Source organism: Mesitornis unicolor, unplaced genomic scaffold (assembly GCF_000695765.1).
Source record: "Mesitornis unicolor isolate BGI_N332 unplaced genomic scaffold, ASM69576v1 scaffold2318, whole genome shotgun sequence".
Classification (NCBI taxonomy): domain Eukaryota; kingdom Metazoa; phylum Chordata; class Aves; order Mesitornithiformes; family Mesitornithidae; genus Mesitornis; species Mesitornis unicolor.
This window is the reverse complement of record NW_010204072.1, coordinates 100,436-117,587: the sequence shown is the minus strand read 5'-3', so window position 1 is coordinate 117,587 and position 17,152 is coordinate 100,436. Positions and strand designations below refer to the sequence as shown.

General features: G+C 39.4%; 1 protein-coding gene across 1 annotated transcript in view; it reads right to left on the bottom strand.

The window, feature by feature from the left end:
* The window catches only part of ANK3 (ankyrin 3, node of Ranvier (ankyrin G)), a gene marked incomplete at its 5' end in the record, with an annotated part of 150,173 nt that overhangs the window by 104,565 nt on the left and 28,456 nt on the right, over positions 1 to 17,152 (bottom strand). The window contains 5 exons of the mRNA XM_010190949.1: positions 1,285 to 1,383; positions 2,666 to 2,764; positions 6,467 to 6,565; positions 8,987 to 9,184; positions 13,757 to 13,855. Of these exons, the coding sequence (XP_010189251.1) occupies positions 1,285 to 1,383; positions 2,666 to 2,764; positions 6,467 to 6,565; positions 8,987 to 9,184; positions 13,757 to 13,855 (594 nt within the window). The remainder of the gene's footprint in view (positions 1 to 1,284; positions 1,384 to 2,665; positions 2,765 to 6,466; positions 6,566 to 8,986; positions 9,185 to 13,756; positions 13,856 to 17,152) is intronic.

The following is a 17,152-nucleotide window of genomic DNA, read 5'->3' as shown; positions in this document are numbered from 1 at the left end:
CTGAATTTCCCACCTGAACACTGCTACCCCATTCCTGCAGCAGAGTAGTTCTGTGGTGTTCTTTGCTAGAGAGGCTTCTGCCCATGCCCATCCTAAAACAGTGATTTGACAACTTTGGGATTTAGGATGAGAGAGAGTCAGGATGTGAATGCTGTTTCTCTACAGGGAAATTCTCTGACTGGTGGAAAGCCTTTATGGTTCTTAAACATTTACGGTTTATGCCTGTTTCCCACAAATTTCCAACAGCAGATATTAGCACTTGTGTATAATCTATTACTCGTATCTAGTTGTTACTTGTGATAACAAATTGATCACAGACAATGGCAGTCCGCACAAATTAATTCATTGTGTGAAATGATTTAGAAAATATTTGCATGACTGCTTCTGACCATGAGCTGTTCACTTTCAAGGCTGTCTTTGGAGATTCACAGACCACATGATTTACTTCTATTGTCAGACCGCTTGCAGATCCGGAATTTATCAGCTATAAATATGCAGTCAGAGTCCCTTATAAGAAGATAATCTTACTAGTAATTTTATTTGTGAGCCAAATCACAGATGATAATTTCAACATGAAGAAATAGATTTATTTGAAATTGTACTAATTTAATCACTATTTGGAAAAAACCCAACTTTTCCTGGTTTTACCTATTAAGGCTGCTATTTATTGCACCCATTTATTTCCTTTTCCCTGTCAGTTTTCTGGAACTCTTTTATTTTCATAATTTTGTATGTTTCTTCAGTGTCTCTTGGCCATTTTCTTTTTCCTTCCCCTTTATATTCCTCAATTGAAATTGTTTCTATAGGGTCTGTTCTTTCTTTCTAGCCCTATGCTACATTCCCTTACTGTGCCTCCTCGCTTTAGGAGATTTTCTTTACAAGTATAACTATTTTTGAATGCATACAGGCTGATGCTTTACTGACATGACAGGAGACACCAGCAGCATAGGGTTTACAGTTCTGCAGAAATAGAAGCAGATTTGAGGCATTCCTCCCCCTCCTTGCTTCTCACCCCAAAACAAAACTCTTCAAACACAGACTAGTTTATAGTAAAAGCTGACAAAAAATGGGCATGGTATCAATATCTCCTGCTTTCTCTCTCACATACAGAACACTCATGACTACAGTGGGAGAGTACATAACAAAATATCAGCTGTCATTATGCCAAGGCCCTTGGCTTCATCTCCCTTTCTCTTCCCAAAAGACACATGCTAGATGCATGTGATTACTTGCTTTGTTAAATATAGATAATCTAGGGTTCTTATACCTGGACCATCACCTTACCTTAGCTTTAGCCTCCACCTGAGCTCCATTTTGTACCAGGTATCGAACGACCTCTGTTTGGCCTGCTCTGGCAGCCATATGCAGTGCTGTTTCTCCTCTCTAACATTCAGCAGCAAAAACAAAATATTGTTAAAAACACACCGCGGGAAAAAGAAACCTCGACATGTTTCACAAATACAAAAATACTGGTGACCCAGTTCAGAATAATCTCCACCAGAATATTTTGTAGTAGACGTCTGTAGGCAAGATGGGAGATTAAGTCAATATTTGACCTCTTAGCTGTATCCTATAAAGCAATTTGTTTCAGGGTCAGTTTCCCAACACAATAGTGCCTTTGTCACTAGTCTTTTGCTGAAGAGATACAGTGCAATTTTTGTATTCACTAGCACTTTACTAACAGGGTTAAAAATGACATGCATTTAAATAGAGCTTAATTTAGTCAAACAAAAAAATCTATTTCAAATTTTGTATATTCAGATATACACATTGTTGGTTTTCCTCCTGCTATGCCGAATGCCCACACTATCATTTGCTGTCTGACAAGCACTGAGATGAGTGAACAAAAGGAAAAAAAATCACTACTGAGTGCATTAATCTAAGGCTTTGTGGACTTAATGAAATACAAATTCAAGGAAACCAGAATAAATCGAGGAGGAGAAACCGCTTCCTACATTTTTGGACATCAGTATATCTTTAGGTACAAACATCTGCTAATTTAAAAATGGTGTTGCATTTTTATATAACCTGATAAAATTAGCAGAAGACTATTTTTATAAGTTATTGTCTTCTAACTGCACCTGTGTATGGAATGTGAAAGGGAGATTTTTGAGGCCAAACTGTTAAAAAGAATCAACAAGCTTCTACTTTCCCAACTTTCAAATATCCATCTAACAATGACTTCAGTTTTTACACATGCCCTGGGAGCCCTGGGGCACACAGTGCATACCCAGTAGAAAAGCACACTTGTACGGCTGTGTGGACACAGGCAATATGTCCTGACAATCTGCTGCAATCTGTTGATAACAGCAGAACTTCCCTTAAATGGTAGGCCCCCGGGGTCCTGGGAAAACAGTGCTCAACAGTCAAGTACACATCTCAAAAATGACATGTGAGAAGCTACAGTATGTTCTCATTCTTTACTTCAGAAAATTAAAAGAAGAGAGTCTGCTTAAGGTCAGCCTCTTTTGAGGTTTCCTCAACCTGTCAAGCATCTCCCAAGTAGGAATCAGCAGGCTGCACTTTCCCATCATTCCAGTAGGAGCCATGGCAGCTATGGAGGTGGATGGCAAACACCAGAGTTGGGCACTTCTCAGCAGTACCACTCCCACACATTATAATGCATTCACAGTTCTGCCATGCTGAAAAGAAACCTGTTACTCACCACATTGGTAGTGTTGGGTGATGCTCCATGATGCATTAGCTGCGATACAATATTTACATGTCCCATGAAGGCAGCAACATGGATTGGAGTTAGGCCCGACTGAAAATCAAATAAAAAACAAACTTAAATACCTACTTCCATGCTCCTTTACAAGAATCCCATGGGGAAAAATAAGTTATTATTAAGTGAAAGACTTGCTCTTCTGAGAGGATCTCATCTTCTAAAAAACGTATACACACAGTTAAACTAAAGTGCATACAGAATTGGAAACATGCACGAGTTGAGTATGATTCACGAGCAAACATAAAAACATTCTAGGAATTCAGTACTTCTTCATCAACTAAAATCATCCATAGATAAGCAAGATTTCTTCTTTAAGTTTTTGCTAAATATAATTTCAAACCAGAGAAACAAAAAAGAGTAGAAGTATTCCCAGTACAAAGATAAGACTTCCTGGAACATTCAGCTAATGCAAAAAAGATGCAGTGTTCATTGTCCCCATCGTAGCCAGTTGCTTTGAGGTGAACAACAAGGCCTATGAAACTTAGTGGTAAGCTCCATCCCCACTGTTTCTCTAGGAGAAAAGGAATCCAGCCAGAGAGGCACAGACACAGATGACATAGGCTAAAGAGAATTCCCCCTTCTCTCAGGACCTTGTGGCACCACCACCATCACAGATTTGCACCAGTGTCCCTAGAAAATAAAAGAACAACTGGAAAGAAAGTGAGATAGGGAGAAAGGAAGCAGGAAAAAAGGAGCAGTCATTTAGCAGGGCATGACCTCAAGGATTTTGCTTTAGAAATCCAATCAATAGTTAATATTGCTCCAAGTAGCATTACCCTAAAGCCCCTTCACAGCTGCTTCTCCACAGCTGTAGCAACAGTCAGCAAGAGGCTGCAGAAGGCAGTTTTGTTACCAGGAGAAGGAAAAGGCTCAGTGGGTCTCTGGAAATTCCCTGATTTAGGCAGCTTTCCCTTAGATGTGCACACTGCAGAGGTGACAAAAATACACTTTTGTTCCTTTCCCATGCAGAACAGCAAACATGAGCAGGAAGGCAGAATAACTGGTTGAGTATGTAATTTCTCTTCCCTGTTTCACATAGAATCATAGAATTGTTTAGGTTGGAAAAGACCTTTAAGACCATTGAGTCCAGCCATTAACCCAACACTGCCAGTTCCACAGTAAACTGTGACCCTAAGCACCACATCTACATGTCTTTTAAATACCTCCTAATATATAACATAACATAACATAACACTCCACCACTTCCCAGGACAGCCTGTTGCAATGTTTGACAACGCTTTTGGTGAAGAAAGTTTTTGTAAAATCCAGTCTAAACCTTCCTTCACAGAACTTGAGGCCATTTCTTCTTGTCCTATCACTTGTTACTTGGGAGAAGAGACCAAAACCCACCTTGCTACAGTCTCCTTTAGTAAATGTTTTTAAAATAATAAACCGAAGAATAAAATGTATGTGTGTCATATTTGACCATAAACGCTAACTCATACTGCAAAGATTCAAGCCTGCATCTGAAAAAAAAGTTGTTGCAGTATCTACAAAGTATGGAATCTCTCTGGAAAGTTGAATTTTCCACAGAAAAGGCAATAAGCATTACCTTTAGTACACAGTTTACATGCAATAATGACTATTTGTGGCATTTGGTACTGTTTCCTCTTGCTGCATTTGCACTGTTTATTCAGATCTCACAACCAACACTTGTTTGCTTTCAGATTTCTTTCAGGAGGAATACTGTGAAGCTTTCTGGCCAATTTGTTCTGATGGCCAGATATAATCTTTCTCTCTTTCTAGAGAAATAGCAGCTTATGTATGGATGCTAAGAACCAGCTCCTAATTCTGCCTTAAAAGGTTCTTATTGTAGAGTCAGCCAGGTGTCCTGTTCTTGCTGTGACAGAATCATAAAACCAATTTTCTGTTCAGGAAAGCTGCATTTTTGAGAAGACTACAGCATCCAATTCGGTGAGAATGAAGTTGATAAGACACTGGTTTAGTTTGTGGCCAGCACTGGTATGCAAGTTGCTATAGTGATCAAGGTCTTCAGCAGTTTCCAGTTAGCCAGGTGCAGAAGCTAGGAGGAGCAAAAGCCAGGGCAACTGACCCAAGCTGGTCAATAGAAGTAATTCGTACCAAAAATGTCACACTCACTAAAAACTGGAAAGTTTGCTGAGATCGGTCCCTTCCTCAATGGTCATCATACCTGTGGGGTCTCACCCATCATTCTACTCCAAGGCCTGCTCTCTTGTTTGTTGTAACCATTGTGCTTTCACTGGAGCTGTGGTGCTTGCAGTGCTTGACATCTAGCATTCGCTGCTGGGAGTACACAGCTCACAATCACTACACAGACTATGATTTTGTGTACTTTACATTAGTATTAGTATTTATATTAGTTTGTTACTATTATTTTATTAAACCTGCTTCCATTTCAACCCACAGGTCATCTTTTCTTTTCCTGATTCCCCTTCTCAGGTCGTGAGGGGTCATCGGGTGACAGAAAAACTGTCTATGAGGAGACAATGAGGCAGGCAGGAAGGTGGAGCACTGCAGTAAAGTGCCATGATGAATCTCAATAAATGCAGTCAAATGTAGTTTGAGATTATGTGAGATCATGGTGAGGAAACAACAGAAAATAAAGGAAAAGTTCCTGCTTTTAGAAACTTTTTGCTTGAAAAAGTAGTTCAGAGGATACAGAACAGACTTAACCTGGTTTACTCAGATAAGACAGTGTAGTTAAGTTTTGCTGTTTCTTTCATTCTTTTAATTCTTAGTATTTAAAAGAGATAAAACTGAAGAGACAGTTTTTCTACTTCCACGGTGTCTGGTTAATATGGAGGACAGATATGGCATCTCTTCTGTTAAGGTTCTCTTTGCATCTCTCACTAACATGACTTGAAACTAGACAGTGAAAGCTGCAGCTACAAGCCCTATGGCTTTTAACTAATCTGGAGATAACATGAGCTGTAGCAAGGGTAGGCTCAGTTGTCCCTCAAGAAAGTCAGGAAGGGAGCTGTATGATTTACTGCTGAATAATTAGAACAAAACTCCATGTGTCAAATGAAACTCTGTTTTGGGGAGATGAACTGCTCCCAGATATATCTTCTTACAATGGAATTAACAATGGAATTGTTTATCATTTTCTAACCTGGCTTCTTCATCAGTGGTCACACATTCACACATGTGACTTTGCTCCTAAATTAATAGAGTATACACAAATAAACTAAATTTTCCATAGGTACTTAATTAATCTCTAAATTGTACTAATAACTGGGTGTAGACCATTTCATGTTGATTAAAGTAATAGAATATTGATTTCTGTCCAACTGATTTGTGATGACTTGTGACAGTGGGTGAATATAATTTCTGTGTGGAAAGCCAAAACAAGGTCTGTAAATTAAGCCACCTTTCAAAATAGGACTTGAGTGAAGCACAGTGTTCACCTTGATCTCCTTAGCAAGATGAATTTAATCTTCTGTGCACAAAACTACAGGCAAAAATCAGCAGAAATGACAGATTTTTTAAAAGAATTGTTAATAAATATTTTAAAATCTCTTATGTATCACTTGTTATCCCCACAGTATTCCCAAAGAATATAAATTGGGTGTTGTGATCCATCAGGGCAACTGATTTATTATTCAGGTTTATTATTTGGCAATATCTAGTTGAAAATAACTGCTGACTTGAATGAAAATACATGCTCTTTCAGGAATATAAAAAAAATAATCAATATAGTTCCAATGAATTTTGTAGGAAGAACACAGACAAATGTGAAAAAAACCCACTTCTTACCTCAGTCACAGCTTGGATTGATGCACCGTGCTTCAGAAGAAGTTCCATTACTTTTATTCTGTTCTTCTTGCAGGCAATGTGAAGAGGTGTGAAACCATTCTGTAAATAAGAATATACTTTTTGATGCCACATATGTCATTAAAAAGACATTCTAATGTCATTAGAATCGGGCATGGAATTCACATAAATCATTCTTCTATTTTAACAAAGCACTTCCCAGATTTGTTTTGGCTTCACTAAACTGTTCAAGTAAATGACAGTAAAAACTTGTAAAGAGATGAATTTCATATAGCCAGTTATAATTATGAAATATACTGCCCACTTCAATAAAGAAATTATTTTTTAAAATTCTCAGTTCACACAGAACTATCAAAAGCTACATTTTTGCTTTAGCATTCATTGTTAACTGGGTAGGATTTTTTGTTGGTGGTTTTTTGGGGTTTACCTTTACAAGCTCTGGCATTTGGATCCTCCTCTAAACTAATCTTACTACTGTTTTTTGTTGGGTTCTGTTGGATTTTTTTAATTCATTATCTGTCAGTTTTATTGTAATTACAATTATTATGCCCCCTCCTTTTAAAAAAAAAATGCACATGCAGCAGAGTGAACGTTTAAAACTGCCATCGTATTTGGTATGAGATGACATGACAAAAACAAGTCAAACGGGCAAATAAACTGTCCAGAGCATCCATGACTGGTACAATAACATTAGTCTACTGAATGCTGATGTCGCTCTGTATATTCAGCAAAAAAACCTTAGCAGAACAATTCTGAAAACAGCTGACAGAACTGGCCCCTCAGATCTGATCAAAATTAGCTTCTTTACCTGCCGTATAGTAAAGAATTTAATATGCTTTTGTAACATGAGGTCAGTGCAATTGTCTGTTCCAGTTAAGTGCGGGCAGCTCTCAACTCTCTCCTTAGCAGTGGACAACATCCAGAGTAAGCTCAGACGTGTAAAGAGTGAGCTTGAGCTCCAGATACTGCACTCAGGTTTTTTCTACCTAATCATCCTGAGTGAGGATCAGGACAGAATAAAAGGAAACACCGGAAGATTTAGGGTAAAAGGAAATCTGTGGCTAGGTTACCGGAGGCCATTGCCAGCAACCCTGACAGCCAAACCTGATGATGATTTTATTATTTCAGAAGGGAAAAATAAATATTACAGGCCCACAAGCTTCTGCACTTGCTGGTTATATTGCACAAACCCCATACATCATAATGCCTTGACCAGAGCGTGTTCAGAGAAGAGCCACAAGGACGGTGAGGGCTCTGGAGAACAAGCCTGATGAGGAGCGGCTGAGGGAACTGGGGTTGTTTAGCCTGGAGAAGAGAAGGCTGAGGGGAGACCTCATCACCACCTACAACTACCTCAAGGGAGGTTGTAGAGAGGTGGGTGCTGGTCTCTTCTCCCAGGTGATGGGGGATAGAACAAGGGGAAACGGCACCAAGCTGTGCCAAGGGAGGTTCAGGTTAGAGATAAGGAGGAAGTTCTTTCCTGAGAGGGTCGTCAGAAGCTGGAACAGGCTGCCCAGGGAGGTGGTGGAGTCACCATCCCTGGATGTATTTAAAGAGCGGGTAGACGAGGTACTTAAGGATACGGTTTAGGGGGTAGACAGGAGCGGTTGGACGTGATGATCTCGGAGGTCTTTTCCAACCGAGCGATTCTGTGATTCTGTGACCAAAGACACCAGACAACAGGTTGATCTGACACAAAACACCAGAGGGGCTGAGAGAAGGAAATCTCTGGAGCTTGTGCTGTTTTCAAGAGTCAACCCCACCTGGCTTGTGAGGGTTTCAGGAGCTCACATAATATTTTGGGAATTGAATGAGTTAGTAGTGTCAGGCTGTGAAACCAACAGCCAACTAATGTCAGAACATAAATTTGTTTGGAATATTTATTGAAGAACAAATCAAAAAGACTTTTTTAAAAACAATGGATCGCAAGTACCATTTTGAACAAAATGCATTCAGTTTGTATGCAGTTTAATTACGCTAACAGATTTTGTTGCTGAAGTTCTTTTTAAAGTAGGAAGGCATATGACTCCATTGACATAATTATAAAATACCACAAATATTCGTTATGTAACTCATTCCCACTTTTTACTGTTTCACATCTTTGAGAGCTAATAAAAATTCTCTCAGTTTTAAGCATTGCTGTTTATTTTCTCTTTACAATCGTTTAGAAAATGAGAATTCTCTCCAAACTAAAAACTACAGAAGTTACATATTCTGCAGCTGCTTCACATATTCAGAATTGTAACAAGCTACCAGAAGGCAAAAGTGCTCTAGTTACACTAGCAAGTCACAAATCACTGTTGACCATCTGTGAGCAAAGGCCTGTTCTGATTGCATGATACATTATTAACACTTTGAACCTCGAGCATCCTCTCCTGGGCTGCAGCAATACGACATATCCTCACTGTCAACCAGCAGCAGGCAGAAAATAACTCTCAAATAAGTCTCACTGCAACTTTGGAAAAATGTTCAGCTGTGAACAGTAACTCACTGTGTACTCACCAGTGCTTTGGCATTGGGATTAGCTTTCTTGTCCAAGAGAACCTTGGCAACTTTGTAGTGGCCACAGTGGGCGGCAACATGCAACGCAGTCAGATAGTCATTAGTGACGTCGTCCACAGGCACGTTGTGCTGAATCAGAAGCTGAACACAGTTTAGATGATCTCCTTGCGTTGCCATGTGCAACGGGGACAAACCATTCTGCGAATAAAAAAAGCCAACACTGATGAGTTATAGGATGCCTAGAGAAATGAAACTCCTCTGTATTGTTTTTAGAACATTTGTTGTATGAAGAATTTTACAATCCCAGAGAGCACCCAAATTAAACTTGACATGCTCAGTGTCACAGTGAGGGTTCTTACTCTGGCAAAAGACTTGTAGAGTTTGGAGCTTATTTGGCTGGAGTTTGTACCTCTAAAAAAGAATCATATCATACCAGCAATGCTCTAAACATAGCTTATTTCAGCCAGTATAGCTCAGATAAGTTGCTCAAGTTAAATGAGTTATGTGAAGAACAGCACTTTGTGACTTCTAATAAATACTTGCTGTTTCTAAAAGCTGCATTAAACTTACCACTATAATGTAGCCTGCATATACCAGGCATGAGAGAGCAGGTCAGAGCATCACTCAGTAATCACTATGATCTACCCTCATCCCTCCACTAGTGTTTTCCTGAATTTGGGTTGTACACACACCTTACACCACATTACACACCTATGGAAATTATTCTTCCCAGCCAGCATTAGTATAAACAGCCAAATTCTCAAGTGTAACCAGGCTAAAAAGATTTTAATGAGACCACCATGATGTGACCGACCAGCAGCAGTGGTAAAACTCTGTTTCACTGGGGAAACACCTGAGCGAGGCTCATGTTTAGGAACAAAACCTGTATCAAGGATTGTTTCTTGCACTGCTTACAATAGTTAATCAACAAGGTGCCAAGTTATATCACATTTCCAGAGTAAAAACATAAGATAAATAATTCTCAGAACTTCAAAGGACTGACCCTCTTTCATGACAAAAGATTAAAACATATGCCAGCATGAAAAAGGTCTGGTTAGAAGAGGTATCTGAGCTCCTTCGATACACCTCAACACACGTTCTTCCGTTTGTATTCTTTTCTTTATTTCTTTTTTTCTTTTTTTTTTTTTTTTAACTTAGTAATTGTAATGCAAAAATTGGATTCAAGTGCGGGAGCTATTCTGGTAACACATAATAGTATATAATCTAGAAATGACTGACAGTACACAACGTTTGCCATCATGAAGAAACTGAACCTTGCTCACAGATGTAGTGCCCTCATGTGACCGCAGTTAGCAAAGACAAAGTAACAACGTAAAACCAGCCGAGATCTCAGGCTTCCTGAAACAGATTATTTACTACTTCTTCCTTCCCATGGCCACATCACAACAGTGATGACAAACATTCAAAATAAAGGTGGAAATACACGGTGAAATCATTTTTTAAAGTGACATGGAAGAAGGATAGTGAAAGCAGAATTCGAAAGCTGTTTAACATTCACTGCTGAGAAGCAGACATTCTTGGACACAGTTGCATCTTTCAAGTAAGATTATCTCATGGGCATCTCACTCATGATTTATGTTGGCTTGGATAAGCCTCTCTCCTATTCCCAAAGGCTACTGCAGCAATTATCTGCATGGAAGCTTGATACTAGCAATGAATTTTACATTTTTTTCCCTTTCTTCTAGTGCAGTTAAACAGTAAAATAAAAGAAGATTAATTTTCCTCAGTCACCAAGCCCTCCTGATAACAGTTTATAACTGATGATGCTTTTTAGGTCATAGTAAAAAATCATGAAACTTCATACACTGTTCTATTCCATTTTTATAAGAAAGATCCTGCAGGTGAAAAGTGTCATTCTTAACAACAGCAGCCAATAAACCACGCTTATTAATGGAGTAAGAAATGGAGAAGATGACACGGGACTCCCTCATAGGAGAGACTTGTAAGGAAGAGGCTGGCATTGATGAAAAAGAAGGGAAGAAGCAGAGCAGCCGCACATCAATTTGGGAAAATCAGCAAGATGCTTAGCAAAAATCTATCATGGAGGAGAAAAGTGCAGCAGCTAGCCAGATTTTACACAAAAGAGCAAGAGACAAGACTGGATGCTAAAGAAGTTGATGAAGAAAAAGCATAATTGGAGTACTGTCTTTTGTTATGATGTAAAGCAGGCTTGCTCTTAATTCCGTCACAGTAGAAGATACTCTGCAATCTTACACAAGTCATTTAATATTTCAGTGTCTTTGTCTTCCCACTTTCAACATAAAAATATTACATATAACAATGTCTCCATATTGTGAGAGACAATCTACCAAAGACGGCAAGAAGGGACTTGGTACCTCAAGATGAAGCCACTATACGAACACTGTTATATTACTGTTTTTATGAACATTGCCAAGAAAACATTAAAAGGTGCAGAAGCTCAAGATTAATCAAATATATCTACAGTCACATGATACCTTAAAAAAATATATCAGAAGAGGACCACACAGATGAAATAGAGTTTCAAGTGCCTGGCTGGGCACACAAAACTATCAGTTATACATAGCTTATTTTGTAGCTGTGTCAAAAGGCTGTAGTCTGGGAAAGTGTCAATAACCTAGGTGGGTGTCAATAACCTAGGCGGGAGGAGCAGGGGCGAAGGGGATAGGGAAGAAAGAAAAAAGAAAAAAAAAAAGGAAAAGAGCCAAACAAGCCTAGAAAAACAGCAATTAAGAAAGATGGAAATCGATACACAGAGATGTCATTTCTCACACAGAAAATCACTGGCATACTGAGGACTAGAATTGGGGTTTCTTTTTGCTTGTAGAAAACCCCAGATAAACCATGGGGTAACCACCACCTCTGAAAATAAGTCTAAGGTTATTCCAGTGTGAAAAAGGGCCAGCACTTCACTAAACAATCTCTAGCAGGAAATAGCTATCAAACTGCAGTCCAGTTATTCTTCTGAGTTTTATATAACATGAGAAAACTTTGTGAAGTTCAAATTCTTTCAAAGATGTGTCCTATTTCCAATAATATATGACTTAATTTGAAGAGAATGGAGCCACTTATCTTTACAGAGGACAGTACAGTAGTTTAGTGCCAAATGAATGGATTCATTAATGTCATTCACAGGTACTGCTACTTCTTAATTTACCTTCTGAAAACAGCAGAATTAGCACATCAGAGAGAAACTCAGGAAGCTCTGCACTTTATTCTGTTCGCTTTTTAACACCTAACATAGGTTTCTCCCTTCCAGAAAGAGGAGCTCCCATTTTGCTGGAGGTGTTTATGTAAGCCTCTGCAGGTCAATATCCAAAGTGTGTCTTTCAGCCTTGGGCTGTTTTGAACCCACTATCCCATGTTCTCATCTGCCTGATTTTGGCTAGTGAACTCTGGGCCAGGCTGTGTGAATCTCCTCAGGAGGGAGAACAAATATTCAAAACCTAGAGGCCTTGAACAGCAGGTTAAGCTTAGGGATAACACCTGACAATACAAAATCCATGCAGCGAAGAAATGCAGTTCCTTAGGAAAGGTTCTCATTTATGATGGTGGAAACCAAAACAATGGGCTTTAAGTTTTTTCTTTAATTAATTCAGCTACTAGAGACTAGCCTTACACCCTGGAGTATGACCTCTAGGCTCTGAGAGTGGCAGCAGTGTGGAGATCTGCCCCGGGGAGCTCCTGGACAGCCTCGTGCTGTCATTCCCCTCTTGTGAAGTTTGCAAGTCAGGGCTCTGGGAGTTCATGGAAACTCCACATGCAAAGGATGGGTGGATCCTGTCTGTCAGACTACCCATGATAGCACTTGTCAGTGACTCACTGAGCAAAGGAAAGCTGGTGCCATCCTTCCCAAACAAATGCTAAATATATTCCAGTAAGGGGAAAAAAAAAAGGAAGAAAGAAGAGGGAGGAGAAAAGCAGAATATAGAAGGACGCTGAGACAGAATAGGACAGGATGACAGAAGAGAGAAAAGAAATAACAGAAGGAAACAGGAAATGTTGTTGGAAACATATTGCTTACAGACTGAGAGAAAAAATGCAGTGGAAGGTTATATTGGGAAAGAACCTCAACAAACTGCACAACCCAAATGTCAATCCTGGATGGGAAAGCCATGGACTGTTGTGGTGCTACAAAGCAGGCTGCTGCACTGTGATTTAAAATCAGCAATAACAGCACGGCAGGGACCAGCACAAGAATTCTAGCAAGTGCATGCTTCAATGCCAACCCGTGGGTCTGAAGTAATCTGCACACCCTGGCGCAGGTGATTTGAAATTCCCATGAAGAATTTTGCATGATAAACTGTAGAGATAGAAAGTGGAGAAACTGGTAATCAGGCAAAGTCCTAAGGAAATATGAGCTGTCTCTTTGCAGAGACATTGCTCTATTTTTATCTCTTATCTCTTCTCTAGCCTTAGGGTAATTTGGTGCAAGTTGAAGATATATTGTAATCACCACATATTTATTCCAGGATAGATACAGAGATTTTCAACTACTGAAATTCTGAGGGATAAGGTTACCATACATGCCTTTTTGGTTGGCACCGAAAATTTTTCTTGTGTATCTCGATTTAACACATTTTACATATGCAGACGTGCTCTACATAAGGCATTCACTTTGGAGATCTCCCACACAGTTACTTTAAATAGCTATGATATAGGAAAGTTATTGTCAAACCCTGAAATATATGAGACATGCAGAATTACATTTAAAGAAAACAAACCCCGAAAAGCACAAGGATTATCCCAGCAGAAAACGGTACCAGTTACCTTGGTTTTGGAAAGAATAGGGGCACCACGATCCAGCAGCATTTCTACAACCTGTTCATGGCCACTTCTTGCTCCACAGTGGAGTGGGGTCAACCCATCCTGTGGGTTAAAAGCATTATAATTGATTAGTCTCGGACACAGCAAAATACTGTGCACTGTCATAAAGACCTACCATGTCCTAAGAAATTCATTAATTCCTGCAGGATCCTGCTCTTACACAACCAAACAGTTGAACCTGTTTATGCAAATGGACGGAGTGGCTCTGATCTTCTAAACATATATAAAGTCCTATCAAATCGGTGCTCATGCAATGGGCTACTTCCAGGCCCTCACTGTACACGCAGCAAAGCGGTAAATGCACGTACAAGAAAAAGAGGAGATTGCACATCAGGTACTTTCTGCCTGCATGTGAAAACTGGGTCTTCCATTTGTCAGTATGCATAAAAGTCAATGGATAGACCTTTTGTCTGAAAGAAAAAAAACAACCTTTCTTACTTAGAGTTCTTTATTACACTGATTTTGACAGGTGTCTAAGTAGGTGAGAAAACTACCTTAATCCCAGGTAAGAAAAGCACATTGGATTGACTTCTGTCTCTTGTCTTGTAGACCATACTTGTGTGACTTACAGCTCAGTGACTTCTCTAGAGTCAAGACATATTGTCAGTACCTCATTTAGAGCAGTTTGCTTGGTAATGGTTATCATCATATTAGAAATACAGTCCTTAAAAAAAAAGAAGACTTTTTAATACTAACACAGTTATTCCAAACTGATTTGATTATTCTTTGGCCCATGCCCTGTTTACAATGCTCAAGAAACCTCCCGTATACAAGCGCCATGAAGAAAGATAGCACACATGCCTTGAGCAACAGTGAGTAAATCACGTGGAATATTTCAATATCATATGACACAGTGCTTATTACAAATAGTAATGCCATAGATTCAAGAAAAATAAGGAAGAAAAATGAACGTTTTCAGAACTAGTAAAAGCAAACATTTGTTACAAGCAAAACAAATAAGCAGGAGATATTGTCACACAGAAACAATATTGTATTTTCACTACATATGTCAAAAGAGGAGCCTTTATAAGAAAGGTTGAAACTAATAAAGAAGACAGATAAATATTTATTAGTTTTCCAAATACAAGTCATAAAGGAAGGCATTTTTTTTCAGCGTCTTCCCGCACTCTTAAAAACCACACATGTTGTATTGTCTAAAATAGGTACGTCACAGCATTTTTATAAAAACGATTATCTAAAAATCCTTCTCACACATCCTGTGCTTGCTAATTCATGCACATGCACTCCCTCTCTGTCTGTCTCTGCATGGTAGCAAGTACTATGAAGATATCTCCTTAGACATATTTTCTATGCATAATTACAGTATTCTTTCTTGATAATTCCAAAACCACTACACTTCACTAGAACATCAGCTTAAGGCCTGCAAAGTGTAGAGGGCAGCTGAGGAGAAGGAGGTAGTGACTCAGAGAGGCTTACACTGTCTTGCTTCTACTTTCTTGCCCTCTTCTAATAAGCCTATGAAAGAGAGCAGACAGAAATTGTTGTGAATAACTTCTCCTGCCAGTTTGATTTAAAACTTGTATGGTTCTTATTGTGTGTGTTCTTCCACCTGAAGTAAGGCATGTGTTTTTAATGTAGATGAAGAAAATATTTTGATTCAGACTTCACTCAATCGGGACTCAGGGAGTTATTTGTTCATGCAAGAGGAACGCAGTTTGGCCCACTATGTTCTTACTGGCATCTCTGGAGCTGATGCTACTGTAATTTCTAATTCTTTCTGTTATTTCAGCCCATGAAGTACAGGGAAGGGCATCTTGTTAAAATTATACTACACAAAACAAAGATGTATTGCTCAAAACATGTAAGTATAAACAAAAAGAAAAGATATCACAACCCATGAATAGTGTATTTATCAGCTGAGTTGCAATTGTTTTGCCTTAGCTTCACAACAAGTGTTTTAAAAAGGTAATGTTTATTTCCCATGCCAGTAGTTTCCACAGGCAAAGTAATATTGAGTACTGAGCAGAACACAAACAACTAACTTAAAAATATCACCCACACAAAAAAAACTTGTATGGGAAAGAAAATAAAAGTCAGCAAGGTTGGTAACTAGAGACTTGTAGGCAGCAGTTGAAGATCATGTACATTAGATTGTTCAGTCTTTTCACTTTATCGTATTCTCTGGGTACATCAAAGAAAGATACTCAAGGAGATGAGGCAAAAAACTATAAATTAGGGAACATTATCCAGATGTTATGTTCCTCCAACTCATTTTACAAACATACCATGGGTAGCACATACCAAGCTCACAGAGTTGATCATCTTCAGGACTAGACTCAAAAACGACTTCAGTGCTCCCCACAGCACAGTGCCCCAACCCGCTCACATAGCCCAGGCCTGCCCAGCTTGTGCCTATGGCTGACAAGGCTCCTGTGGCACAGGAGGCAGCAGGCAGCCATGCTCACTGTAGTCCACACAGCAGTCACCGCCACCAGATGCATCACATGGCGTGACACAACGTGACAATGTAATGCAGGTGCTTGTTGGGACAATTAGCCAGTCTGGAGCTACTGTTAAAATGATGTCGGGACTCCCACTGTGAAGAGCAAACACACTTGAAGACAGCTCATTTATCTACAGAGATCTTTTTTTGTATTCTGAAAAGACATCATCTATTCACCTGGCTTGATTAACTACTAAATGGCACTAAAAGTTGTACAGAAATGCACAGAAGCAATCCGAAACAGATCACAGAAATATTTTGTTTTAATAAAGAAAATCTAAGATTAAAAGAGACCGCTCTGAACTCAGCAAGACTTCACTGATTTTGTCAGAATATTTTCTAGTTGCTTATTTATTGTTCATATAGACTATACTATGTGAAACGTAAAATATATTACACGTATTAGGAAGCAAACTTGCCTTAATATGGTAGTCTGCAATGACTCAGAAAAACCATTACAAACGATTATGACAATCATCTGCAGATTAAGGTCTCTCTAAGTATGCACTGACATAACAAATCATATCATCTGTATTATCTATCCCTCCAGAGAGCCTGAGAGCAGCTCCAGCAAAGCCAGGAGGACAACGGGAGGAGTTCTGCCTTGGTGCAAGCTTCCCATAAGCACTGCGCACCAGTCTCTGGGGCTGCTGGTCTTCCTTTAGCTTTTATTTAAAACATACACACAAATGCACGCCAAACAGATGGGATCTAAGCACTGTTTCTGGTCCCAGTGGATACCTGTGTAGCTCCCTGATCTTGTTACACTGAGGTCACAACTGGCTTGAGGATAGCAGATGACAGTGCAGGCAGTTGAGCATCCCTGCTGCAGTGTGTTTCCCTGCCACCACATGTGGCAGGGGAAGAGACCCCCG